This window comes from Lissotriton vulgaris, chromosome 1_1 (assembly GCF_964263255.1).
Source record: "Lissotriton vulgaris chromosome 1_1, aLisVul1.2, whole genome shotgun sequence".
Taxonomy (NCBI): domain Eukaryota; kingdom Metazoa; phylum Chordata; class Amphibia; order Caudata; family Salamandridae; genus Lissotriton; species Lissotriton vulgaris.
Genome location: NC_141685.1, coordinates 428,218,322 through 428,245,473, shown reverse-complemented (window position 1 = coordinate 428,245,473; position 27,152 = coordinate 428,218,322). Strand labels below are relative to the sequence as shown.

Sequence of the window (27,152 nt, the reverse complement as noted above, 5' to 3'; positions counted from 1 at the left end):
GCACAGCCAAGGGGCAGAGAAGCAAGCACAGCCAGGGGGCGGGGAAGCAAGCACAGCCAGTGGGCAGGGAAGCAAGCATAGCCATGTTCCCAGTGCTTGGCTATTCTGAACAAACCATTGGTATCCGGCCTGCCACTCAAACGAAAACAACTCCCAGAATACCTTAAATAGCTAAATGAAACTTCAGAAGTAGAAACATTATGTCCTGACTACACGTGAGAGGCTGCAATTGTAACTGCGAGGGACAAATACCACCTGAACCACACAGCGTGGATCCCCTACAAAACGACAAAGTTAAATTGCCCCTGTTCAACTACCTTGCCAAGTAGCGATATTTGCTTAAAATGTTGAAAGTGACTTTGCATGTCAGAGTGTATTGCTAAATATCTAAATAAAACAAGTCGCTGGCATAAATCCAGACAGAGCCGTCTCAGCCTTTCACCCGGACGTGGTCTGTTGATAAAATCCATACCTAATTGGTTTAAATGCAATATCCGTGAAAAGGCGTGCTGTGTGGTTTTGCCGGATGGCTTGACACAATTAAGTGATGGGTGAAGACGACGCGATCCCCTTAGGTGTCTCAACGTTACACTTCTCCTGTTAAAAATCGGAACATACGAGTTCTTAATTTCCAACCAGCTTTGGGCGAGTCCACAGTAAGGAGTTTATCTGCTATTATCATTAAACAGTGGAAAGAAACACTTCATAGATGTTACATGAACCGTCAGAAATAAAAATGCCACTTCATGTGGTGTGAGCACACACACACACAGTTCCTGCTTCCTCATGGAAAAATAGTCCCCTTAGGACAGAGGCAGAAAGGAACTGGATGCGATAGTCACGAGATGAGGTCTAACTATAAATGTCTAGAGTTAGAATCCCAGCTACTCCTACCCCACCAAAGTCTGATCTTGGGCAAATTGGTAAACATCCCCCATCTGTACTAAAGTAACGAATGCGCTTTTGGCAGAATGAGCTGTCCAGACCAAAGGAATCAGCTCCCTTAAACATTCAATAGTACTGACAGGGGGAGGAGACATAAGGTTGTGCCATTGTCTGAAATGCATATCATGGGAGCAGGGGGCCAGTCACCGATGCAGCCAATTCACACAGCCATCAGCCTGGCAGCATTCAAGCTTCGTGGAAAGAGGGGGCAGGGGGTATTGTGCAGACCCAGAACGCATTAAGCAGCAGAGACTAAAGCCCTTTGTGTTCCAGATGTGTGTGTATGTAGGTTGTGGCTTATGTTAGTGCACACCACAAATCCCCTATAGCGTGAATACTGCGCTGCACTAGAAGCGTTTAACACCAAAATATACAAGTACTGCTTTTCAAGGAGCGGGTCTACCGAGTTGAGAGCCGGCACTCTTTGGAGACCAGGCAAGATGGCACGGAAGAAGCGGACAAGGGCAGCCTGCTGGGCATTGCTGTCGAGCCCAAAGCTCCTTGAGGTGCCGTATATGTTTAGGTAGGCGCAATAAATCTACCAGCCCCCCAATCAAAAGCTCCAACAACTCTAAATGATGAGAGGATACAGAAAGGGGCAGTTTGGCTTTTTTCACAGGACTTAATTTTCAAGTGGGGACAGCACAGTACATTTCTTGGGCCAAAAATGCCACAACAAAATACTGCAGACAAAATACTGCAGAGACTTAAAAAAATCCCAGACGAATGCACATGTGATGCTTAGAGGGAGGTCTTTTCGAGAGGGGAAGGGGCAGTAACAATCCCAAACTCCCAGTGGTCATGAAAGGCAAAAACCAGGCGAAACCTAAAAAGGGAGGACGTGAAACACAAATTGCCCCATATTGTGCGTCACTGGATCGACATTTTAAGTGGGTCAAAGTAACTTTTATTTTGAAAACGCATTGACAATGATTCTGATGGCATTTCAGAAACCCAGAAACAGAAGGATGCAATGTTTTTATTTACTGTGGGAGCAGAAATGGTCTCCAGTGAGGGTGTTGTGTTGTTTACGTTCGTTGACATAATGTTTTTGTGGCAGGGACTCGAGGTCACTTCAGCGCAGGGCTCCGTCTCCTGCTGCTGGATGTAAATAGAGGTAATTGCATCAGAGAAAGTGTATTTTCTCGTGACGAAGTGAAGAACAAACTGGCAGGAAAGGGTCTTCTGGTCCCATTAAGCAGCTTGAACGGATTGAGAGCCGCAGGCGTCGGGCTGAAGCCAGGCCGATTTGGGGTGCTTCCTGCAATAAAGACCGCACTGTGTGATGTGCCTGACAGGTCTCAGGGTACCCACCCCCCCCCCGTGCGGCAGGGAGGTGGGGGCCATGCTGATGAGAGCCCCCCCACTCCCGCAATATATCCATCTGCGACATTAAATGGTCCCTATTTCGCCGAATTATTGATGAAACTCCATTTTTCACAGAAAGTGACAGTTTGAAATGCATTGCTATAAATTCCACTGCATGGTTAGTTTTCTTTAATATTTCTCTTCTGTTGACGTCACACTCATCATTCTTCTCTGCTCTTACGTCACAGTGACGTCTGCCTGTGTTTCGCGCCGCCTCACCAGCTGTGCTGCTAGGGGTTAAACACTGTAGTGTTCCTCGTTAAACTCTGAATGATTGCAATTATGTACAGTTCATTTATTGAAAGGCAATAAGGTGTGATCCACGCTGCGTGGCCTCGTCGCCAGGCTCAGCGGCCCTAGACTGCCAAGAACCTTTTTTCCTCAGCGTCATAGCGTGTAGATACTAGACAACTGTCCATCAAGCGAGCACCACGATTTGCCAAAATCTGACTGCAAAGAGTTACAATTATACACGCAGATAATTAAACATACTCACCCCTGCGTGGGTAAATATAAACACGCACAGTATAATTTGACGTCAATTCTTGCTTCTGAGCGTGGCTTTTTCTTCGCAAAGCGCCTACAATGGAGTGAGTTGTGTGAGAGTCAATGAAAGCTACGCTTGTGCACTCCCCCCCACTCCAGCCCCCCCACCCCTTTAAATTCCCTATTGTTTTCCGAGCATTTGGCTGCACGGTGTCCCTCAAGGCAGGAAGTCCGCGAGGTGAAACAGCCGACAGAAATATTCACTGATTAGCCCTGATTTCAGCAAGCATTAAATTTTACCGTTCTTCAGGCACTAATTTTTGCTGGCCAATGTGCCGGCCTGTCGCTGCTGCAGGTCACTCGGCAGGCACTTTCCGGCCCAGGGGGAAGTGCCGCCCGGGCTAAGGCAGAGACGCTCGAGGAGGAGCCCTGTGCAGCATCTGAGCGTTGTACCCTTGCCCCACTCACCCAGGAGGGGAGCTCCCACAGCCGCCGGCCTCCCAGAAGCTGATGCGCATCTCCGGCTCCGGTTTTAAACGTGCACATGTGCCATCATGCTGCTGCTTACCTGATCGCAAATATAAACTCCTTCCTGGCAACTTCAATTTCGCAGCCCACTCCTGGAGAATACTTTTGGTAACTGACCAAAACAAGGCGACCAAAAAAAAAAAAATAGGAACCGCCCACCACCGCAATGACGTTGTCAAAGGGGCAGGATGAGAAAAAAATTCGCCGGAACGCCCACGAGTCGCCTCGCAGAATGACGGATGCCTCTCTCTTCCAATGGCTAGCCTCCATTTATGGAGCTAGCCAATGGAAGACAGAGGCGGGACAAACATCCATACTGTAACTCAAAAGATTTCGCCCTGCGCGAAAGTCTGCTGTGCAGCTTTCGGCGAGGCGAAACCTAAAAAGGTGCAATGAAGCGGCTACTGTTGGCTGAGTCATAGTGCTTTTTCCCCTTCTCCCTCCCACCATTATCCGTGTTACCCCTCCCACTCATGTGCCCTCCCTACATTGTCCATGTTGCCCTTCCGCCAGCCCTAACAAAAAACAAAAGTGCTATGATGTGGACACCTCTAACTGCATCCATGTGCTTTTTTCTTCTACCCCTCACCTCTCCCTCTGTGTTGAATCACTGTTCCCCCTCCAGCGCTGGCCAAGTCATAGTGCTTGTAATTTTTTTTTAAACTTAAAGCCATACTGCACAGCAATCCACTGCTTTAAAACATGGCTAAAAAAATGTACGAAGACAATCTCTCACGTAGAAGAGTTCTGTTGGCTTTGCTAAAGCTTGTTTTTCTAACAGTCAATCTTCTTCAGGAAGATGGCCCCAATAAAACATCTACCACATGGATGAGGATGGGAAATACATACTGCCGCAGACCAGGTCAGAAAGGCACTTCAATTGGTTTGATTTAATCCTTACCCTTTCCTACTACATGGGCACATTCAATGACAATGAAACAGAGCAGGCTTCACCTTAAAGTATGTAAACATACTCCTTAAATAAATAAAGCACCCCCCTCCGCCCCCAAAATAAAAACAATGCTTCACTGTCCAGAGCCTATTTCTATCAAGTAGGCCCAATGATGTTTTGGGATTTGTACATTTCTATTAGCATTTAATTAATGCAATCTCTGTTCGAGAGCCAATAAAAAAGCTATTCAGTCCCATTCCCTAAGCTTGAGACTGCTGGGTGCCCGATGTTTCTGTTCGCAAGACCAAGAAGGACGCCCTGATTATGTGTCAGTTCAATTTAGGGCTGCAAAAGCCTGAAAGCTGCATCCCTGTGAAGGTCTGAGCCATTGTGTCAAGTACACATGGAGAGCAGAGTGTGGCAGCATACAGGAGAAGAGGAGATGTGCTCAGGATACATTTATATTGGTGGAGTTGCCTGCAGCACCAATTATGCAGGATGCAGCAAAACAGTGGCCACGTATTTACTGTGCAGCGCAGCTTTTGCAAATTAATAAACTGGTCTGTATTTTTGAACCACCTTTCACGTGATACTCATACAACACTGGGCTAGTACCATGATGTTTAAACATTATGTAGAATGAGCTCAAAGTGTGCATTACCTTGCAAGGTGGGGTTATCTTACAGATCAAATTTTTCATCGGGGGGTGGGGGGCATGCCTAATTTCCACATATGTTGCAGTTGCATTTGTACTGAGAAGATTCGCAGTGCTGCAGTTAATTGTGCAAGTATTTTTTTTAAACAAGTCCAACTCTTGAATAACTTTGGGTATGAAGCAGCTACTGGATACATTCGAATTAATTTCCCCTTCTTGGTCACAGTGCATTGCAGGATGTTCTTAGGCCATGTTAGTATTTGGAGTCTTGCATGAAGTGTCCTTCAGAGTACCCGCACCAGGACACAACAAGGCAGCACTTTTCAGCTAGTATGTTTTCCTCTCGTGGCCAGTCCAGCCCAGCATCTTGGGAGTGCCCGAGTTCCATGCCCCCCAAATCTAGAAAGATGCCACTTGATTTAAGTCTAGCATTTTTTAAGTGATACATACCGAATACATAATATTTCATGGCGATTGTGGACAAACTAATGCCCTGGTAACAGGCAACGCAGGCGTAAATCTCTTCTAGAGGGGAGGGCATTATTAACAAGCAGTTACTTAGGGACTCCACTGTGGTGGCACACACGCATTTTTTTTTCTTCCCAAAACTTTTCATTTGCAGAGACTTCAGGTCGGGGCGCCTGGCTGGACGTAAACAGCGCTTCGCCTCCCTCCATACTTCAAAACAGACAATTACCTCCTCGAAGCGCCGCTCCAACGAACCCAGAGAGCCCGGCATAATTCAAAAGTGCAAATCCGGGAGTGCGAGCCTAGCGCCTCAGCTCGGAGTCCAGCAGCATCTGTGTAGAAAGACGGCGCACAATCCCGGCCGCCAGACCATCCCTGGGGGCTGCTGCCTGTCCCCTCCCCGGCCGTGCATGAAGTTCCTAGCTCGGCCTGCTGGTGCCTCCGTGCTTTGCTGGGAGTGAGAGCTCGCGCAGACCAGGGACAGCCCGGTGCTGCTCTGCCCCTCCTCCACAGACCTGCGCGCCGCCGCCCTCCCTCCTCCTGCAGCAGCCACAGTGCACCCCAACTGCAAACACAGCAACAGCTGCCTGTCTCTTCCTCCGCCAGCCAGGTACGGTCCCCGCCTGCACTGGGATGAGAGTAATGCAACAAATAGAAAAACTGCAACCCATCGCAAAACGAGACAGAAGGGTTTACAACTGACCAAACGTGTCATGTTTTATTCTTCCCAGATTGTGTCTTTTTCATTAGGGAGGCAACTATCATTATACCCATGCGAATATATAAGACAGATGTGTACGGGTGCCATTATCAGCTCCTCTTCGAGCGGAGCTTGTGATAATTGGACACTCGCCTTTTTGTGTTAAAAGTGAGTCTATCAAGGTAACAGAGGGTCGATAAAAAAAAGTTAATCTATTAATCTGGAAACGTTTCCGTCTCACTTCAGCCTCTCCTTGGCAGGTATGTAAGCCGCACAAGTACACATCCGTGTGCACGTGCGTGCTGAGACGCTGCTCGGAAAGCACAGCGCCCTGTAGGGATTCCGGGGCGTGCTCTCCAGCCAATGGGAAGAGGAGAGGGCGGGACATAAAAAAAGACACGGAAACGCCCCTGAATCGTGTTCCGAAGGGGAAAGAATGATTGACAGCCACTCTCTTCCAATGGCTAGCATCCATTTATGGAGCTAGCCAATGGAAGACAGAGGCGGGACGAAGCCCCATACTGTCTCTAACATTAGATTTGGCCCTGGGCGGAGCACTGCTTCGCAGTGCTATGGCCAGGCCGAAATCTAAAAAACAGGACATGTATGTCGTCTTCGAGCTGATGTGAGCATGCAGGGCATTGCTTGTTACAGGAGGGCTGAGACCAGGCACTTGTGAATGCTCTTAGAGGGAGGGTGCCGTACCTCCACTGCAAGTATAGCTTCCTGGTTAGGGCGGGGCAGATTCCATCAAGAATCGGTTCCAAGTGGTAGGCATCTTTGTATTGAGTAAATGAGTACGTTAGAGACCCCATCAGTTCATTCCCTAGCAATTTGTTTAATTTAAAAGAATAATAAACCTTTGCTAAGTTTTTGCGAGAGATCTTACTGCAAGCATTTTCTGGCTCTGACAATAATTCAGGTTTTCCCATACTTGCGAAAGACTTTTTTGTATAGTTCAGCCAGGGGATTTTCGCAGGATGTAATAAAATTAAAATCTCCGCTTGTTCTAGCCTATAGTTCATAAGCTCTGGGGTGGTCCACAGTCTACGCCAGAATGTCAGTGGTTTTAAACCCAGTTCTTCGCCGATAGATTTGAGGCCCAAGTCTAGTCTGAGGGGTAACAGCGGGGTACTTGGGGGCAGGGCTACGATTTGTCTAATGAACCTGTTTTCCGTAATCACTAGATTTTGGGCAGCTGTGTGCCCCCACAGTTCCCCTCCATATGTGACTGCCCCCCTCGCTTGCATTTTATAAATTTCGAGCAGAGGCGCAAGGGGTTTAAAAGTCTACCTCTTTGTTAGCCTGCAGATGCCCCCCGTTAACTGGACCAGTTTCAGATTTGACTTGGTCTGGTGTGTGTCCAAGGTCATTTTCTGGTTGAAGGTCACCCCCAAGTACTCAAATGTATGAACCCTGTCTAGCCTCAAGGGGCCTATAGTTGGGTTCGGGCGCGTGGTGGGTGGGGGGCTGAAGATCATGAATTTGGTCTTAAGAGCATTGATCTCCGGCCCCCTCAGCCCATAGAATGCCACGAAGCCGTCCAGCACGCGTTGTATCCCCATTGGGGATTTGGACAGCAGCAGGGTGTCATCTGCAAACATGATTGCAGGCACCCTGCTGCCGTTGAGCCTTGGGGCATCTATGTCCTTGATTTTGGTCAGGTGCTCGATTACCCCGTTGACAAAGAGGCAGAACAGGGTTGGTGCGAGCACACAACCCTGTCTTGCCCCTCTGGCAACGGGGAATCTTGCCGAGAGGAGCCCATGCTTTCCACACCTAACGCGTGCGTAGTTGTCCTGGTGAAGTCTCATCAGTATGTTTAGAAGGGCGGATGGGATACCCATCTCTCCTAGCACTGTCCACAACTTGTCCCGTGGTACCAAGTCGAATGTGGCTCGCAGGTCCACAAAGACCATATGTAGGCTGCCCCCCTCGATTGTTACGGTTTTCCAGAAAAGTAGGTTGAAATGGAAGATCTGGTCCATTGTTGAGATCTTCTTTCTGAAACCCGCCTGGTAAGGGCTCAGAATGGAGAACTCCTCCACCCAGTCCTGAAGACGATCTAATATCAGCCTCCCGAATAGCTTTTGAGCCACATCGATGAGTCTGATTGGCCTGTAGTTTGCTGGGAGTAGAGGTGAGCCCTTCTTAAATATGGGGACAATCTCTGCGCCCAGCCAAGTACAAGGAACCTCCATACCCTTCAAGACGGCATTGAAGATCGTCAAAAGGTACGGGGCCCACACATCAGGCTCTTGCTTATAGAGATCGCCTGGGAGGCCATCCAATCCTGGTGCCTTGCCCGGTGACAGTCCAGAGATTGCAACCCGCACCTCTCCCTCAGTGAAGAGAACCACTTCTAGCTGTGTGGCCATTATTGGGAATGGATCAGATGGATCCCCGCCCTTGTCCAGAGAGGGTCCCCCGAGTAAAGCGGCTCGAAGTGCTCTTCCCAAACCTCAGATGAGATGTTTGGTTCTATGGCCGGGAGCGGCTCTTCAGAGCCAGAGTTTACAATCTTCCAAAATTTGCGGGAGTCCCTAACTGCCAGTGCGGTACCAAGACTCTCCCATTTGTCCTGTTCCCATTCCCTCTTCGCGTGGGTTATCAGCTGTTTGTAGTCCCTTCTCCTTGCTTGAGTGATGGTACTACCTTTGCCTTGCTTTATGGATTTAAATAGCTCTGCTTTAGCCTTTCGGCAGGCAGCATTGAACCAAGATGGACAGTGTCTCGATGTAGCTTTGGCTTTCCCTGAAGTAAATAAAACTTCAGCCATAGTCTTAATTAGATCCTCGTGGATAGGTCGGAGTTTGGTGTGAATGTCGGGGGCCTCGAGTTGCTCAATTAATGCTCTAACCTTTTTGAATGTGGGGTAACACAGTGATATAACTTTGAGATCAGATCAGGATTATTAGCTAGTTTCTCCAACCTCACTCTTCGTCTATTGTTAGCTAGGGTCAGCCCTAAACCAGCTACGTCTGTGCCAGACCCATTTCTAATATCCGAAGCCGGCAAAAGGTATTCCAGTTCCAGCGCATTGTGGTCGCTGTCATCCCTTTCTATCACCCTAAAGACCTTGATGTTGGACCAAGAAGGCATTTGGACTAGTAGATAGTCCAATCTAGACTCCCTCCCCTGTATATTAAATGTAAACGTAGGGGGAATATCAGAATTCGAATGGCCATTGCATGCCCTAATAGCGTGGTTGAGAGTTAAAGCTGTGATCTGGACTGCCAGCGGAGTCCAGGCTCTCGGGGGAGGAACCACCGTAGGAGGTACCGACCACATCACATCCTCGTCAGTTGTTGTTTCATCTAGAAGTCCTGTAAGTGGCTCAAAGTGGCAGTTCAGGTCACCCCTAACCACAAAGGGTGTGCATTTATCAATCTCATCTTTGCAGTTCATCGATGGTATTTGATTCCCTAGTTATATTCACTGGCTTGGAATAAACGATTACCAATGCCAGTTTGGTCGAGTTAGGCCATTCCAAAAGGACACATTGGACGTCCTGGGATTCTGTGTTTTGAGATGTAGCTTTGCAGCCCAAGTGGGATGTCACCCAGATCACCAAACCTCCCGATGGGCGCCCTTTGCCGCCCCATCGAGCAGGGATTGAAAATGTAGCAAAACCTGGGCGGGTGAACTCCTCTCTCGCCCAAGTCTCCTGGAACATACAGATTTCTTTAGAATCTATAAAGGAGGACCAGTCTGGGCAGTCAAGCTTATTGCCCAGACCAGCCACGTTCCAAGACAAGATCTTTAGTGGGGCTGTATAAGATTTAGAGACAGTATTTGGTATAGCCCCCTAGCCTGTTATTTATTGTTAAAAGGTGAAAAGGTGTTTATAACCATATAAAGTCATCATTCTCGATTGCAATGTCTGTAATCCACCTGTAGAGTTAAAAGTGTGACTCAATGTGCTGATGCTTGCCTTGACTTGGTGGGACCTTGGCAGTCTGTTTCTTGGTTAACAAGTTGTTGCATACTGTTGGTCACTGAGCCATGCGGTTGGATCATAAGTCTTGTGGACACAATGTCGAAGAACTTTGTCAGTCTACAATTTAGCTGGACCTCTTCAGGTTTGAAGCATATCATCACAGCTTGCCTGCAGCTTGTTATACCTTTTTTATTCCAAAGTGATCGAAGAAGGGCGCGCCTTATGTCCATCAGGTTAGGGAAGAAGCAGATTATATCTATTAAATCCTCGTTCTCTGATCTGCAAAGACGGCAAAGATGATCTTCTGGCCTCCTCTTCCGTGGTGCCACGTGTTGTTAGAATTGGTAGGATTCCGAAACGCAGGTTTAGAAATGTATCATTTGTCTTCCGCGTGAGACCCATTTTCAGGTATTCCTGCGGTTTCAGGGCATTGTAATCTTTCAGCATGGCCCATCCATGTGTCCTCTTGGCTAGAGTTTCTTGATCTTCAATAGATGATATCAGTTTAGTAACTTTTGTTACCACCTTTTTGAAACTATTATTGTCAGTTGATGACTCCCAAAGGCTAGTTAAATCCAGATGTTTCAATGAGTTTAGAAGGTATTTCTTAGCGGGCGAGTTTGATCCTATTGACAGTTCTGTCCATAGATGAGCATTTTGGGTACCTTGCTCCGCGCCTTTGATTTTGCGCCAGCATTTTATGTAGGCGCCTCTTCTCTCCCCAGTTTGTTTTTGAATGCCGAATTTGAGGCAGATTCGGGCAGGAGACACATAGTTTGGCAGATGGAAAATTGCCCTGTATGCTCTGCTGATTATTTTGTCTAGAGCATTAGCGTCTTTCCCTTGCATGGGTTCACTTCGTATGTAAGCATAGGCTGTAGGCGTGCTCTAATCACCTGTAGGAGGGCGTCAAATGATCGATCAGGGAGAACTTTATTTAATGGCTTCACTGAGAATTGGAATGTAGTGCCCTTCTGTGTTATAGCCTCCAGCTGGGGTTTGAACGAGCCTCTGCTGTCTAATAATACGCCAAGGTATTTATAGTTGGTGACTCGGTCTAACCTCTGTCCATCCAGGGACCATGCCAGTTTCTTTGATTTATTGTAATTCACTGACATAACTTTAGTTTTATTTAAGTTAATCTTCAAAGCATTGTTTATTGAAAATTTGTTAGTAGTGCCCAAGAGCTGTTGCAGTCCAATCGGGGACCGACTTATTAAGACCAAGTCATCAGCGTAAAGGAGGTTTGATAGCGAGATGTCTCCCAGCCGTGGCACGTGTGAGTTGGTTTTGTCCAATTCTCCGGGCAAGTCCGCGAGGAAAAAGTTGAACAACATGGGGGCAAGGACGCATCCTTGTTTTAGTCCTTTGGTGGTGTTAATTTACTCGGAAAGGTGCGTCCCGCTATCAATTTTGCTCTTGACCCAGGTGTTGGAATGGAGTAGTATTAGCTGCTTCAGGAGTGGCCCGGTATCCCCCACTTGTCCAGTTTCTGCCAGGGTTTGCTTCGGTCTGCGCTGTAATCTATAAAGCATAGACTGCTTGATGTAGCTGATGGCACATCGCCGATGGCTGTCTGGTGGTACAATTTCATACCTCTTCTAGGTGCTGTGCAAGGCCAACTGCCAGTCCAGGCTGAGGCAGGTGGCAGGAGGAAGGTAATGAATTTGGGACACATGTCCGTCTCTCCCCAGATCAGGCAACAGTTCTCTCACTGAATCACTAATAGCACTCTCAGGGTCTGTCTATGCACAGTACACAATGAAATGCACATGGATTGCCCATGGTTAAGCAAGCAGTGCTTTATACGGGGAGACCAGTCAAAGCCTCAACAAAGCAATTGCTCAGGGCAGTCACATGATTTTTATATCAATCATCATCAGACATATCACAGAGAGATTGATGGTCCTTAACTGTTTGGGAATTTGGTTCTTACAGATAATTAAGTAATGTATTAATCTAACCTCACAAGTGTGAAACCTGGCAGGGCAGAAAGGCATTCTTGTATGGTGATGGGTGTGAAGCTCAAGAGTCTGTAGTAGGACGAGGTACAAATTGAAACCTACTACTTCTGTGGAAAAGGTTTGGACTCTCCACCCCTCCATTTTCTCCTTCTGTTGTCCGACACTCCCTCGCCACCCTCTACTGACATAAACTGTTGTTGTAACAAAATCCAGATATATCAAAATGAGAGTGCAGGACATGCTCTACTGTTGCCGGTTAGGTGAGTGTAAGAGACCCAACATTGTTCTGGGCTTCATTCTTCCTTGACTGGAACAATTATATCTGTATATGAGTGCCAAGACTCCCTTTATTGGTGCACCATGCTGAAAGGCTTTAACTACAGCACTGTGGTTCTGTGGTACTACGGTCCTGTGGTTCAGTCATTCCGAACCTGCTCAATAAAGGTCGTCGGATATAGACGATTTTGGTATCAGCGAACCGCAAATGACGAGTGCGGTGTGTACGAGTGTTTTCGTCATAATCGATCAATGAGAACACTACGTATTCAGGGATTTCGTTTGAACCCTCGGGTTCCATTTTGTGTGCGGCAGCCATTTTGTGTGGTTGCCCTCACATAGGCCGATGACTATGGCCGAACGAGTCCTTGGGACACGTACACCTTAGCTGACTTCTGTGTGACCTAGCCGAACTGACTCCCTTGCCCGAGGCTGACCTCGCTGAGCCAGTTCCTTGTTAAGCAGCTGGTCAGATAAAGATCAAAGAGCAGGACATTGCTGAGTTTATGGTACACGCACACACCCTTCTATCTTGCTTCTCATCCGTTTCTGTTCCTTCCTTTATGGCTTAATTATTGATTTGGGTTGAGGTCTTTATGATGGGTTTGTCCGGCCCGTTTGAACAGGAATGTTGGATTTTGCCTTGTCATCTCTGGGGGCTGGACAACGGAGAGTGGGATTGTCGTCATGCGATATGTTTGAAATGTCACCCTACAATTGGTCAGTTTGTATGTAATCAATGCTAGCCAGGAATGTGATTTTCAGCATAAAAGACGATGCTCCGCTCCATGAATTTGTGCAGTCTCTAGCGAACCACCCGTGTTGTGCTTCGTAGATCTCTGTTCCTGGTTGCAGCCAATAAATTTGGTCTTTGACGTCATCAAGAAGTGTCCCGTGTCTCGGTTTGCCGAGGCAGGGGAATCCGAAGACATCGGGCATTATCCCTGGCGCCGCTGGGTTCTAAAACCCGGTTCTTCAGCACAGCTCTGCCAACAGGCACATTTATTTGATATAGTCGTTTGATGGCAAAACCAAAGCTCACACCACTGCTACACCTCACTAACAGCAAGATGACTGGAGGAATATGTGGCTGGTTGTCATGTTAGGGTACTGGCATACTTATTGGATAGAAGTACTTTTACCATTCGCCTTTTCTGCAGACTATTCTTTCATGTGTTTATTCATTTTGTGTTTGAATGGGGTTTCTGTTCTTTTTAGTTATTTAGTCCCATATTAAATAAAAGGAGCTGCCCATATAAAATATGGCAAAATGTTCTCTTTTTAGGTCTTAAACTCTTGTGAAACATGTTGTCTGTGGTATACATTACTGGTTGTGGCAATTCGATTTATTTTTAACTAAAGCACTACACCATTAAAATAGAGCAACCTAAAACTATACACATTATACGTAAAGCATGACGAGGACCATTATGAGTTGCCTCCCCATTATCTTGTTCAACAACTGTTTTAGTTTGCCTCCAATAAATTGTCTAGCTCTTTGCTTCACAATTTGATCCCACATTGTTAAAATATTAGATACAGCATTACAAATTCAATCTTAAACATGTTCAGTAAAATATATTCCTACTCTTGGCAGTATCACAAAATGATACACCTCTATTGATGTTCTCAAAGAAACTACAACAATTCACTTACTGACGATTCCTAGAATGTAGGCTGTTAATGGCCAAGCGGGTTAAAATAAATGACAATTCCATGTTAGTTTTGCAAAAACTGAGCAATGAACAATCAAAAATATATCAAAAGGATACTGTTCTTCCAGTAACATCTTCTCAATGACAGCCCTGTTCTCCTCACTGATAGAGCTGTCCAGGGTCCAAGGCTAAAGCAAGAAAAATAACAAGATGTTCACTTTTATTTTGTCATTTTCTGGTCAGTATTCAATAACCATGGTTGGCAACAATTTCTAAAGCAACTGTTTGATCCCGATCTTAAATAAGGTAGGGTTAGAATATAGGGCTTGCATGGTGTCTTAAAAGTCTTCAGTATTCATCCTTGCTGCTGCCTTATTTGTCCAAAACACTGGTCATGCCCAATTAACGTGTACATCTGAGGACCAGTAGCTTCAATATGGTGTATACAATGTCTCAAGTTTCTATTAGTATTGACTGAAAAGTAACTTTAGTACCAGAAGTACTGGATGTAGTAAGACAGGTGGTTGAAGAAAGGAAAAAAGACAAATGTAATGTATAGATATTATATATACACACAATGCACATTATTCAACATGGTTTGTTACATTAACAAGAAAGAAAGAGTTCGGTGGGTGGGGATCAGTGGAGAAGGGAGTTGCTAGCAGGGGTGATTACCTTATCTGTTTCCCCAATCAGATAAGTTGAATTTTTAAAGCAGTCTTGAAAGGTGAAAGTGAGGGGATTATTTTTGCACGGTCAGAGAGCACATTTCAATGGAGACTAAGGTACACAATCTATATTTAAATAGATTTTGGGCAGTGGAACACGAGTTTTATGGAAAGGCGTAGCAGGAAAGGGTTACATTAAAAACATTGCTGTTAATACCAGGAACACTAATGTACACACTGCCACTGCTCTCAGTGACAGTCAGTCTAGTGATGAGAAATGGAGGTAAGATTTTTTCTAGAGAGATTGAGAGTGATACACATACCAAAGATGGCTACATCACCTAATAAAAGATATGCATTTTAAGTTAGGCTAACCAGGAGGCTGTTGCAATAGTCAAGTTAGCACTGATTTTTGGAAATCAAGGCTTACAACAGGGTTTTTGGGCATTGCAATGATGAAATGCGCCTTGGCATTGGCTGGGATATTTTGTGCTGGGAGACTTGAACAACAAGCAATGTCAATGTTCTTGGATTATCACCACGTACAAACTACATATGGACATGTTTTCACTACATCTTGGGACACAGTTAACTGCAGTGGCGGCTATGAGAATTTGTCGCTATGTAATGTGTACAGATCATCATATGCTAAATAGTTAGGGGTTTTGAAACTGTTTTTGCAGACCGTCCTGATGGAGTGTGATTATTTAAGATAATCAGACTTGATCTAATCCTGCTCATTGGGTGTGATACTAATGCCTACTTAAGAAACATTACTGAGAGTCTTGTGAATACGTGAAAGTTTAAAACTGCATCGTAAAAGCATGCAAAAGCGTCACAAACTGGTTCGAGATTAAATCATTCATGACGGAGAGAAAAACCTACTAATGTACTGTGATAATAATGTGAAAAATATTATTGAAAATTGTAGTTTAGCAAAATAGGATGATGGAAACGTTTAAATAACATTAATCCTGCTTATAGTTTACTTGGCATGAAAATCATAAGAGAAAGTGCTTGCTTATATTTTTTATGAAACGTAATCAGACTATGCTTAGAAGTTTAATGAAGTGATCCTTCTTATATTATTTATTATGCATTTTTATTTCTCTAAATGTGTTCAATAACAGCTTGTTTATTCATTAGAAAATGATGATTTAGTAGTTTTTCATGTAGGCCTCGAAGTATTTAGTTCTTGTACTTTCTTCAGATGGATTAGAAATGTTGACCTGATTGCATTGTAGTGATGAATATTATCGTTGAAGTTTCTTGTCTACAGTTTGAATAATGGACATTTTCTCTGTAAGTATAACAACAGATTGGACCTTGTTGCAAGCTCAGGGGAGAGCGTGTTGAGCGGACATGAAAAGTTTCAACTATATTTCCAATTTCCGAAGGGAAGGGCTATTATACATTCTTAGAAAACAGTGAACACTGAACAAAGACAATACGTATGGGTTCCGGACAATTTAGGATAGAAAACTATCACACCACGGTGGCACCTCAGATTTTGACCAATGGAAATCATGCAAACTGCGAAAAAGATATTTTGTGAAAAGGAATTGATAATGTAAGGAGGTATAATTACCCAGAGGGAATAGGACGGGTGCTTTCTCTTCTGGCTATTTTCCTTTGCAAAACCCTAGCTTGACATGCTGTCGGTTTGAACCCTGATTTTCCCAGAACTGAACTCTCTTGATTCCCCTGCACTTTACCGGCTGGTGAAGTTCAATAGGTCTGGCTATTGTACACTGTGCTCTAGCATTCTATTGGACTCAACTTGTGTTCTACCGCTGAAAAATCTACAACTGAGCTTTGGTTTGTATGATTTCTAATTGCATTTTGTATTTTGCAATGTTACCTTTCTCTCTCTCTCCCTCACACAAAATGGGATTTGATTATGTATTTGCTCTTAGCTGTGATGTATTGTGATTTACCTGTATCACTAAAGAAATTAATTATTAACAAATGATTCTAATGCATTTTTGTGCTTTGACCATTCATCCTGAACTTTAGTTAAAGGCATTTAAAGACTATTTCATGTGTTTGTGTTTCTTATTAATGATACTATTGATATTGTGAAAATATTATTATTAGCTTGGCACTTCTTTTCTCCAGGTCCTAATGATGAAGTGGCTTTCTGGCTCTAATTATCGGAGTCCCGATTAGCTCATACCAAGATCCATTGAAGGACCTTTTGGTTGTGATTTATTATAGAGTCTCTCTGGGCCAAACTCTGTGTCATTGTGAATAGTGTTGCTGAGGCTCGAGTTTATGCTGTGTAAGGTAGTTTATGTCTGAACTTACCAAAATATTTGCACACGCTTCCGCTGGATCAGTCCCATCAAGAGCATAGGTGAAAGGCACCATCACAGCCATTTTGACACAACATAGTCCGAATAGATCGTAAGAAAAGGCTGATGTCAAGGGAGCAGGGAGCTGTCCAAAGTATGTCTACACAACGTTTGGTGATGTGTTGGCATATAGAGACCAAAGATGGTTGCAAATGATTGTCAGTTTAGAGACTGGTTTAAAGTGGTGGCTCTACCTATTCAGGATTTCAGTTTTTATACAAAAACTGTCATATGATGTTTTACGTACACTTAAACTGACTTCCTTATAAGGGGAAATGAATTATCCACCAAGAAAAATTCAATCTTCCCAATAGATAAAAGGGAAAGAAAGATCAAGAACTATTACACCCAAATATGAGAAAAAGGGACACACATAACTTGTAAAGCAGCAGTGCAAGCTTAGACTGGCACACACTATTTTTGTCTCTCCTAACCAGAGGTGCAAATAGACATCAACAGTGAAAGCATCCACCTGCCTCCCCCACCCAAGCACGTGTTCAGAAGTAGCATAGGCTTCCTTAGACATGCAGAATAGGTTCAGACACCTTCTCTACCGCACAAACACTCCCACGCCCCTCACCCCCTCCCCACACACACACACACACACACACACCAGAACTGCTACTACAAATAAAGAAGCAGTCACAGCTTCACTGTTACCTACACACTCGCTTGAACAACAAGCTTACTGTGAATTTGCTGATGGGAACCTTCAGCTTGTCTGTGATCGAAAGAATCTATAATGTTTCTCTCTCTTGTGGTAAATAATGGGTGGAAAGTCATAACTGTAGGCCATTTTCGCTTCTTCTTAATCGGTCAGTTATCAGTAAAGGGCATCCTTAATATGCATACAATTGTGTCACTATGCCATGTTCAAGCTGCTATGATCTGCAGCATGAATGCAAAAGTCAAGCATACTGTTCACACACAATTTACTGCTATTAATATAATATCAATAAAATATATTTGCGATTGGCTTCTCTACATCCCAACTATGGTGGTTGGCTTTTACTCAGATTTCTTTTGCTTTAGCTTTTGATATAAAATTATAATGATACCAGCAAATGGGGTACCAGATGCACTGCAGTAATCCACTCAATGAATATCTATGCCATTATAAAGGAAAATTATTAAAATGCTACAAATAAAATGGTTTGCTTTACATATATGAAAGACAATGGAAAAATACATTGAATAAATATTAACACTGTTAATTTAGTCAACCTTAATTTAATATGACCAAGTAATTTGAGCAGCTAACTTTATAAACACTATTTAAATCCATTCCAAATTATTCGAGCCCCTTGTTGCATGAGGAACATTGTGCTGTTGACACCGGAAGTGTAACATAAAGTCGACACACATATCTTGCCTCTATCACTTGCTGATTAGATCAGAATCGTCCTTCCAAATGAATCCATTTAATACTACTGATATTTACCTTCAGGAGTTGAAAGAATTGAACTAACCTGCCCAAGTTGCTAATATCAAAGTTTGCAAAATTAACATAATCTTCAAAGCAGAAGCGTATTTCAGACACTTCCAAATGTGTCCACAAACAAAAGGAATTGCTCCTTCTACAATTGATGCCCTAAAGTGACACGATTGTGGGGAAAACGATTTAGCAAGAGAAGGGATACAGTTGCTGCTTTGCACAAAACACTTACAATGATGCTATTGTCCACTTTCCAGGCTGAATCAAGGAATGGATCCTGTACTAAGCCACCAGCAAGGTCTCCATAGCTCCTGGAATGCAAAGAGATGATCCTTTATGTATTTCACAAATACATTAACCATGGTCAGTAATAAAGCAAATAAATATATCAGGAAAATGTTACCTAATATTTAAAGGATTCTAACAAAAACATGATGAGTAAGAATGCAAACACAATAGATTCCGGAAGCATTGATACGCTTTATTTGTTGTCCTTTAGGACAAGGCACGTGCATTGGTTAAGTGAGGACCTCTTGTTAATTTACAATAACTATTGAGTGTCTTCTGTTAACTCCTATAAAATAAGTGCCTGGAGTTTTTACAGAACAAAATAAACTATTTCTAATAAGTAAGGCAGACAATCGACCCGGATCGCGATAATTTTGCTGTAACCTGCATTTGTATACTCCTGGTTTCATTCCGAATTACAGGAGTAAGCCAGAAGCCTGGATCTAGAGTAGATCAAAAGTACAAGACCAGGGCACAGCTAAAAAGTGCAAAATCTTTGTAAGTGTACTCTATGACTGTAAAAAGCAAACAAATGTATGAAAACGAGTAAAACTCCACCAGCTCAAAAATTACATGATTGGATGATTTTATTACATAAAACACAGCGATTCAAAATCCCCATATTTCACAATAATTTCTGAAATACGGAAAACTTCACTTTTCAATTTGAAATATGGGTTTCATCATCATAATCACAGACCCCACATCAACAAGGGCTTCACCATGGTTATGGCTGCTAGATTTTTGCATCAATGGATCACATTAAAGAAAAGTTAGCCAACTTATGCAACAAGAAAAAACAAACTCTGTTACATTAGGGGATTTGAGCTAGAAACTTTTGTTGAAATCTGCATATTATGAGGTACATTATTAGGATGGTATATTCATATTTAGGCCACAATCATGTAAATCCAATGTCCTGGTCATTGTTCATTGTTTTATTACCATATGGTCATAAAAACTATATGAAACATACACATTCTAATTCCAATCAGTGTTCATTGTTAGCTGTATCTTGTAAAAAATATCTTCAACACACTCTAATTCACCAATGCCTGACATAACACACAGGCTAAGACAAATCTGGTGCTTAATTTAGCAGTATATGCAACTCGATAACTCTTGCAAAAAAACAAATTTTTAGGTCTGGCATTAGCCAATACGTGTTGATTTTACTGAAATGATATGTATAATACAGTTACATAAAGGAACGTTCAGCCATTGGTCTGTTGTTGTGTCATTCACATTTTGTTTCTATTAACTTCACTTGGATTGCTTGCATTTTCACTCTCACAATAAGCACATCCGCAGAGAAGGTAGTTCCTTCAGTGCCAGTGTTTTTGTTTTCACTTACTACTTTAATGTTGACTTTGTGTTTAATGCTTGATGTGATAGCAGGGTGCTTTCTACCAGATGTAAGCACAGGGCACATTCCAAATGTATGTTTCTGTCTCCTGCCAATGATGTTGTAAATTCCTTTTGGGGTGTTCTTTGCTTACTTGACAGCCAATATTTCACAAAATACGGATTGCATTCATTTGAAACTGTTCTGTATGAAGTCATTATCTTTTTACAGCATATGCAGTACACAAACCGAAGGCTTCAATGTTACATGATGTGAATTTATAATCAGACAATTCTTCAGAGCATGTTTATTCTGGACTTTCCCAAATGGTTCTTTAATAAACTTTGCGCAGTGAGAGAACCAGTCTTTATTCGGTTTAATTTGAATCACTTGTAACATTTTCTTCTTTGTTTCCTTCCATATTTCTTTCCTTTTTTCTTTCTCTCTTGCTACCTTTATTTTAATTTTTCCTTTCTTCCTTCCTTCTACTTTCTTTCGCTAGCCTTTTCTTTCCATGTTCTGTCTTCCTTTACTGCCTTGTCATTCTTCTTACTTGACTTTTACCTGCTTTTTTCCCTCTCTGGCTTTCGTTCTCTCTTGCATTCTTTCCATCTTCTTACTTCCCTACTTGCCTTCAATCTTGCATTTCTTCTTTCCTTCTCATTTGCCTTTCTTTCCTTCTTTTAACTTTCTATTCCCTACCCTTGCTTTCTTTTCTTCATTATTGCTTTCATCTCTTTTGCCTTTTTTCAGTTCTTCTTGCCTACTTTCCTGTCTTTCCTTCTTGCCAACTTTCATTTCTTCTTGCACTCTTTCTTTTCTTCTCTCTTGTCTTCTTTCCTTCATTCTTTTAATTTTCTTTCTTGCCTTCTTTCCCTCCCTCTTGCATTTTCTTTCCTTCCTTTTTTTTTTTACTGACCTTTACCTTTCTTTTCCTCTTTTTTCTCTCTCTAGCCTTCTTTATTTCCTTCTTTTCACTTTCTACCTATCCTTCCTTAGTACATTATTTTCTTCTTTCTTTCCTTCCTACTTTCTCAAAGGTAGGAGGTTGGCAGAACAAGTGGCTTTCTTAGGTCTGTGCTAGCAAAGATCTTTTGATTTTACTAAAATCATGTGTATACCATAGTTACTTGTAGGGGGTTTTCAGCCAAATGTAATCCACTCGCATATGGTTTTGTTATTCACATTTTTCTTCCACACACGTGAGCATGCATCAAGGGGCAATGCATTGGCCTACTTCAGCCACTGGCTGGCTCCATATGAATTACGGCATGTTGCCCTTTCACAAGGAGCACCTCCCTACACAAAGTAGTTCCCTTCAGTGCTGGGAAGTACTATGTTAATGTGTGTGTGTGTGGGTGTGTTTTTTTGCCTTTAGAAAATGTTTCTTTTTTTTCTTTTTAAGACTGATGAAGGCCGAAGAGCACCCAAAACAAAACAAGAATTGCCAAAATGCTGGCAACAAATGCAAGCCCTATTGGATTTGTCAGTACTTGTTTAGTTTAAATCTTTTATTTTTAGGTTTCGCCTGGCGTCCGCTGCACAGCAGCGTTCGCGCAGGCGAAAACTTTTGAGAATCAGTTTGGGGCTTTGTCCCGCCTCTCTGTTCCATTGGCTAGCTCCATAAATGGAGGCTAGCTATTGGAACAGAGATGCGTCACTCATTCCCCGAGCAGATTCGTGGGCGTTCCGGCGATTTTTTCGCTCTCCGCCCCTTTGCAAACGTCATTGCGGTGGTGGGCGGTGGTTTATTTATTTATTTATTTTTAAGTTTTTTTGGGTCATTCCTCCAGGCCGACCGCCGCCGGAAGAAGTCCTGATGAGTGCTCCCCTCCCGCTGTCCGTGTGCCCGTTCCCGACCCCCTCCCGCTGTCCGTGTGCCCGTTCCCACCCCCCCTCCTGCTGTCCGTGTGCCCGTTCCAGCCCCCCCAATCCCTCCCGCTCCCGCTGCCCGTGTCTCCAGCCCCGGCCCTGCTTGTATACAGCTGGCTTCTCGCGCGGATGCCTTTCCCTCACCTCTGCCTTCAGCTCAGGATTCATGTATATGATCTCCCCTACTTTAAGCCTTCCCCCATATAGGTCACTGCTTTCCAGCACTTCTGCCTGCAGCAACTCAGCAATTTCCCATATCTTAGGTTGTGAAATCCCTTCAGTGGGCTCCTGGACTCCCCTCCGGGCTCTCGCTGATTCCTCTTAACTCCTGACGTCCGCAGCTGCCTGTGCGTTGATCCACCCACGGGGAGCTGGTTAGCAGTTCTCTGGGAGTTTCTTATTTCGTGTAATCACCCACCTCCCTCCGCGCAATCGCCTTTAGAAAGGTGACGCCGCAGTTGGCGACGAAAACAACCGCTTTTCCGAGCGTGGTTTGTTGATCTGACACTTGGGTGTGCAGCAGGCTTTCGAAGCAGCTCCGTCTGTCCAGCGATTTCCACATCTCAAATAAAAATCTGTGTGAGAGAGAGAGCGCGAGCATCGCTCTAGAGCCCCTGCGCGCGGAGGCTGTGATCAGACCTGATCAGACCATTCCCACAGCCGCCGCGCGCACAGATTCCCTTTCTGAGCGGCAAATGGCTGATGAGAGGGTCCGATGGCTCAGTGAGTTAATGCATTCCACTATGGAAATGTCCCTGGCTGCTTGGTCACCATCTCTAACCCCTGAGGGCCCAGCTAGTCTTTCATCCTCCTGAGGTCGAACACGAGTGCTACCGAGTTATAACAAAAGAAACATCAGTTTAAATGGAACAATGGTTCAGTACTTTAATTCGAATTATGGTATGACAAAAATAGATTTCTAGTCTTCTAAGGGGGATGCTTTTGGGCTTCGGTGCCACTGCAGCTGCTGCACCTGTGGTAGCCACCCCCCTGTTCTCGCAGCGCTAGCTGTAGGCTGCAGTCATAAGAGCTTCTCTTATAATTGCATCAGAGTTCGAGGTGGGCTCTGAAGTAGCGGAGCAGATGTGTTCAGACGGGGTCCTCATCCATGGGCAGCAGCTTGGGTGCGGGCTGGGGGTTTCAGGGTGCTTCTTTCGTAGTCGAGGAGGAGAGGTATCAACCTATGGACAGCAGGTAAAGGGCGGGAGATTCAGGGACCTTCCCTCCTAGTTTTGAGGAGGGGATGTGTTCAGAGGGCAGCGGACATGCATTATGCTTCTCTCAGAGTTTAGTGGAGGAGAAGACGTATACAGGACCTTTCCTGATGTTATATGGAAGGAGGATAAGTGTTCAGAGAACTGCACTTTGGAGAGCCGAATAGATGCAATGGCTTCTCAAAGATAGCGCAGGATGCGAGCTTTTTAAGGTTCTTCTCTGATAGAGACTGGGAGGAGGAGCACGATTCTTTCCATTAATATGGCAGAGAAGGAGCATTGTTTAGGGATCCTCACTTATGCTGTGTTAGGGATTCGTGGACCTTATATTTTAGAGGTAGCAGAGGAGGAGAGGAGTTTTCTTGGAGAGCTGTGGGGTGCAGGGGCTTTCGGTCACAGAGATGGCTGAGGAAAGACAACGGAGGAGATGGTGAACGAAAAATGCAGAAGGCTTCTCTGTAGAGATTATGCAAGACAGAGCAAGAATTCCGTTTTCGCCTCAGTGGAGTTGACACATAGACTTTTCATTTGTAATGTTTTCTCTGGCGATTTTCTTTTCTCGTAGATGCCAGGCCGGTTCCCCCAAAAACATTTCCGACGCCGTCACTGTGTCGGGAAGCGCCACTTGCGTCCCAGGGTGTGTGTGTGTGTGTGTGGCTCTGTGTGTGGCTCTGTGTGTGGCTGTGTGTGTGTGGTTCTGTGTGTGTCTATGTGTGGGGCTCTGTGTGGGTGTGTGGGGCTCTGTGTGTGGGGCTCTGTGTGTGGGGGGTCTGTGTGTGACTCTGTTTGTGTGTGTGTGGCTCTGTGTGTGTCTCTCTCTGTGTGTGTGGCTTTGTCTGTGTGTGTGGGGCTCTTTGTGAGTGTGTGGCATTTGCGAGAGATTAAGCTATTGGCATTGTAAATGACAATGCCATTTATTTATCTGTTTTTTAAAACCAACACATAAATAAAAATGTCATTTAAAATGCCAATAGCTCTAACTTTTGCAAAGGCGAGACCGTTGCATTGAAAATGCTGGTTTCCGTCTTACACTTCTGTGGGCCTCACATGTAGCTTCACAAAAGGTCAGAACTCTAGGCTGCCAATGAAAGTTTTAACGAAATGTTTAACTAGCATATCATAAGTTAGCTAGAAAATGCATATGATCTGCCCAATTACAAATATGTTCAGTTATGGGAACTATGAAGCAGTGGCTTCAATTATGTCTCAATAACTGCTGTACCAGTAGGTTAGTTTAATTTCTCGAAGAATTAAGTAGCCATTACATTTCCAACTTGTTTCTGCACGAGTATGCATATATGGCCTACTTACACATCATAAGGGAAGTGAAGGCGTAAACCTAAACACTCTCAGGGCACATTGTCCTGAAACAGGCATTCATTCAACAGATTTAGGATATACGTTTCAGTTTTTTAGGTTACTATTTCATATTTTTTTCATCTATGCTGTCATACCATAGATAAGTATCGTCTGGAATTTGTGGAAGGCAAATTCCTTATGTGTGAGAAAATGGGGTTCTGTTGCAGTAGCCCCCCCCCCCCCAACCAATACTTTTTGTATGGCTTTTGATGCAACTTTGACTGCAAAGTACTGGGTCCCTGCTGTCCAGTACCAGTGTTCTTTCCCTAAAACTGTCCCGCAATTGGCCCTTCAGGCCCCATGTAAATGGTTCCTGGGTACCGATGGTATAGGGATTGAAAAGGGTCACTGCAGCATGCATGCCCTGGTGCAGACAAAAATGACAAAGTCGTCATGGTACACTGCCTGTATGCCATGCCAACCCGCACTGCCTAAGGTAGAGGTACGTCATCCCTGTAGCAGGCCTTACAAGCCCTAAGGCAGGTACACTATATCCCAAGTGTGGACATATCCACATGAGCAGATTTGCCCATACAATATGGAAGTGTAAGTGCCAGGGAAGTCAGAGAGAACATGGCCTGGTAGCTCGACAACCTGAATTCCACAGTACCAAACTACTCCTCTCAATAAACCCACACTGATGCCAGTATGGGATTTATTGCTACATATACTCCAACTCAGTTTCTCCATTGAATTGCATTGGGCGCCCAACATCGTGTTTGCACCTTGCAACCGGCCGTCCCTGCGCTGCTGGTGGTGTATGTTTGGTGCTGACTTGTGCCCCCGTGGTTACCTAAACCTCTAAAACTTGAACCTACAGACGCTTTACTTATCTGCAAGCAGTGTGGCTTCAAGCACCCACAGTCTTTATTAGACAACATTGGGCCTGTTCGTTAACTTTGACCTTTGCACCAGGTCGCCCCTGTGCTGCTGGCCGTGCAGTCTTTGTGCTTACCTGAACCTTGCCCTCTTCTGACCGTGCATCCCGAAGACTGGATTTGTAAGTTGGTTACTTAAATGTAAAACCGCATTATTGTTTTCCTCCATGGGTTATCATTGCAGAGACTGAAGGTTGCACTATGTCCTTTTTGCGAAGATCTCAGTCTTAAAATAAATCTTGAGCAAAGCTTTTTTTTTTTATTGGTGTGGATCTCCGTTTTCTCATCACATTCCAGTCCTCTCACTGACATGGTGAAATTCCTTCTGAGGTTACTCTTAATATTGGGATTAAGAAGATTCTCCTTGCATGCAATACCATCACGATCCACACCCTCACAGACCAGTCTTGGACCCTTGTACACAACAATCCTCCCAAGGTTCCAGATGCGATGGTCTTGTGTCTTTACAGCATTGTCAAACACCTTGATAACACAGATGGGTTTCGAGAATTTAGACCCACCACCACACCACCCAGGAAGTTTGATCATCACCATGTCCCCCACCGCCACAACTGTCTTTTCTACTACTTTTCTACAATCAAAATTCGCTATTCTTTGCATCACCTTCTTAGCCTCCCTCTCACGCCAAGTGTCTGCAGGTGCACCATCATTACCACCTTCTCTCAAGTTTTTCACCCATGCAGGTTCAATAGCAGTGATAGGTGACCTACCCCTAAATAGCTCAAAAGGGGATTTGCCTGTTGTGATGTAGGGCGTCATCCTATAGAACTATATAGCTCAACTTTCTTTCTTAACTCTTCCTTCCAATTTAAAGCATTAGCTTTTGCCAGAAATATGGTCTCCTTGAGCAGTCTAATAATTCTCTCTACCATTCCATTAGTTTTTGGGTTGTACAGAGCACACCTTTTATGTCTTACAGCTCTTGACCCTAAAATCTCCCCCATCTCCTGCTAAACAAATTGAACCTGATTGTCTGTCAAGAGCACCTCAGGATAACTCTCACAGGTCATCAACTCACTCAGAAATAAAACCACATGCTTGGTTTCTATTCCCATACTCAAACGCACTTCAGGACACCTAGAGAACAGGACTAGAACCACAATTACATAGGCTTGTTGACCATCACCAAATTGGACCAAGAATGTTGAGAGCAATATCTCTCCATGGCCCGGAGGGAGAAGGTCCAACAACCATTGGGTTGAACTCTCACTTGCTTAGATTTCTCACTCAAGGAGAAAGATAACCACTCACGCACCAACCTCTCAATCTGTAAATCCATCCCTGGCCACCAGTAAGAGAAGCAGAGCCTTTTTTTTTGGTTTTAGACAAACCACAATCAAATTTGTGTGCCAGACCTATAGCTTTCCCGAAGCTTGACTGGGGGAACGAGTCGTGTACCACGACATAAGAGATCTTCACATGTATTCAATTTGTTCTTCACACCCCAATAAATCTTGCCATCTTCTGAGGCTTGCTTTCTAGAGTGCCAACTGTTTCTTACAAGGAACATCATTTCTGACAGTACAGCATCATTTTGTGATTCTTCTAGTCACTGCTCTTCAGGAACGACTGCACTTTCAACTGCACATACAAATTCTGTTTCATGTCCACAAGACTCAGAATCATCCTGCATCTCATAATCCTTAGAGACAAGTCATGACAATGTGTCAGCAATTCCATTCTCAGCCCGCGGTACGTATCTCATCACAAGCTCATACTCGGGTAATGCGATCACCCACTTGGTTATCCTCCCTGACATCAAATCAATACATTTTCTCATGAATGTCTCACATAAGGGCTTGTGATCCATTCTTACTTCAAACTTGACATCTCACAAAAAC

General features: G+C 44.2%; 1 protein-coding gene across 2 annotated transcripts in view; it reads right to left on the bottom strand.

Moving 5' to 3' along the window:
• The window catches only part of MYSM1 (Myb like, SWIRM and MPN domains 1), a 400,819-nt gene that overhangs the window by 328,892 nt on the left and 44,775 nt on the right, over nt 1–27,152 (bottom strand). For both annotated transcript variants that reach the window (XM_086952977.1, XM_086952986.1), the window contains exons 2-3: nt 18,567–18,645; nt 13,995–14,065 (exon numbers count right to left, since the gene is read on the bottom strand). In XM_086952977.1, the coding sequence (XP_086809103.1) occupies nt 13,995–14,065; nt 18,567–18,645 (150 nt within the window). The remainder of the gene's footprint in view (nt 1–13,994; nt 14,066–18,566; nt 18,646–27,152) is intronic.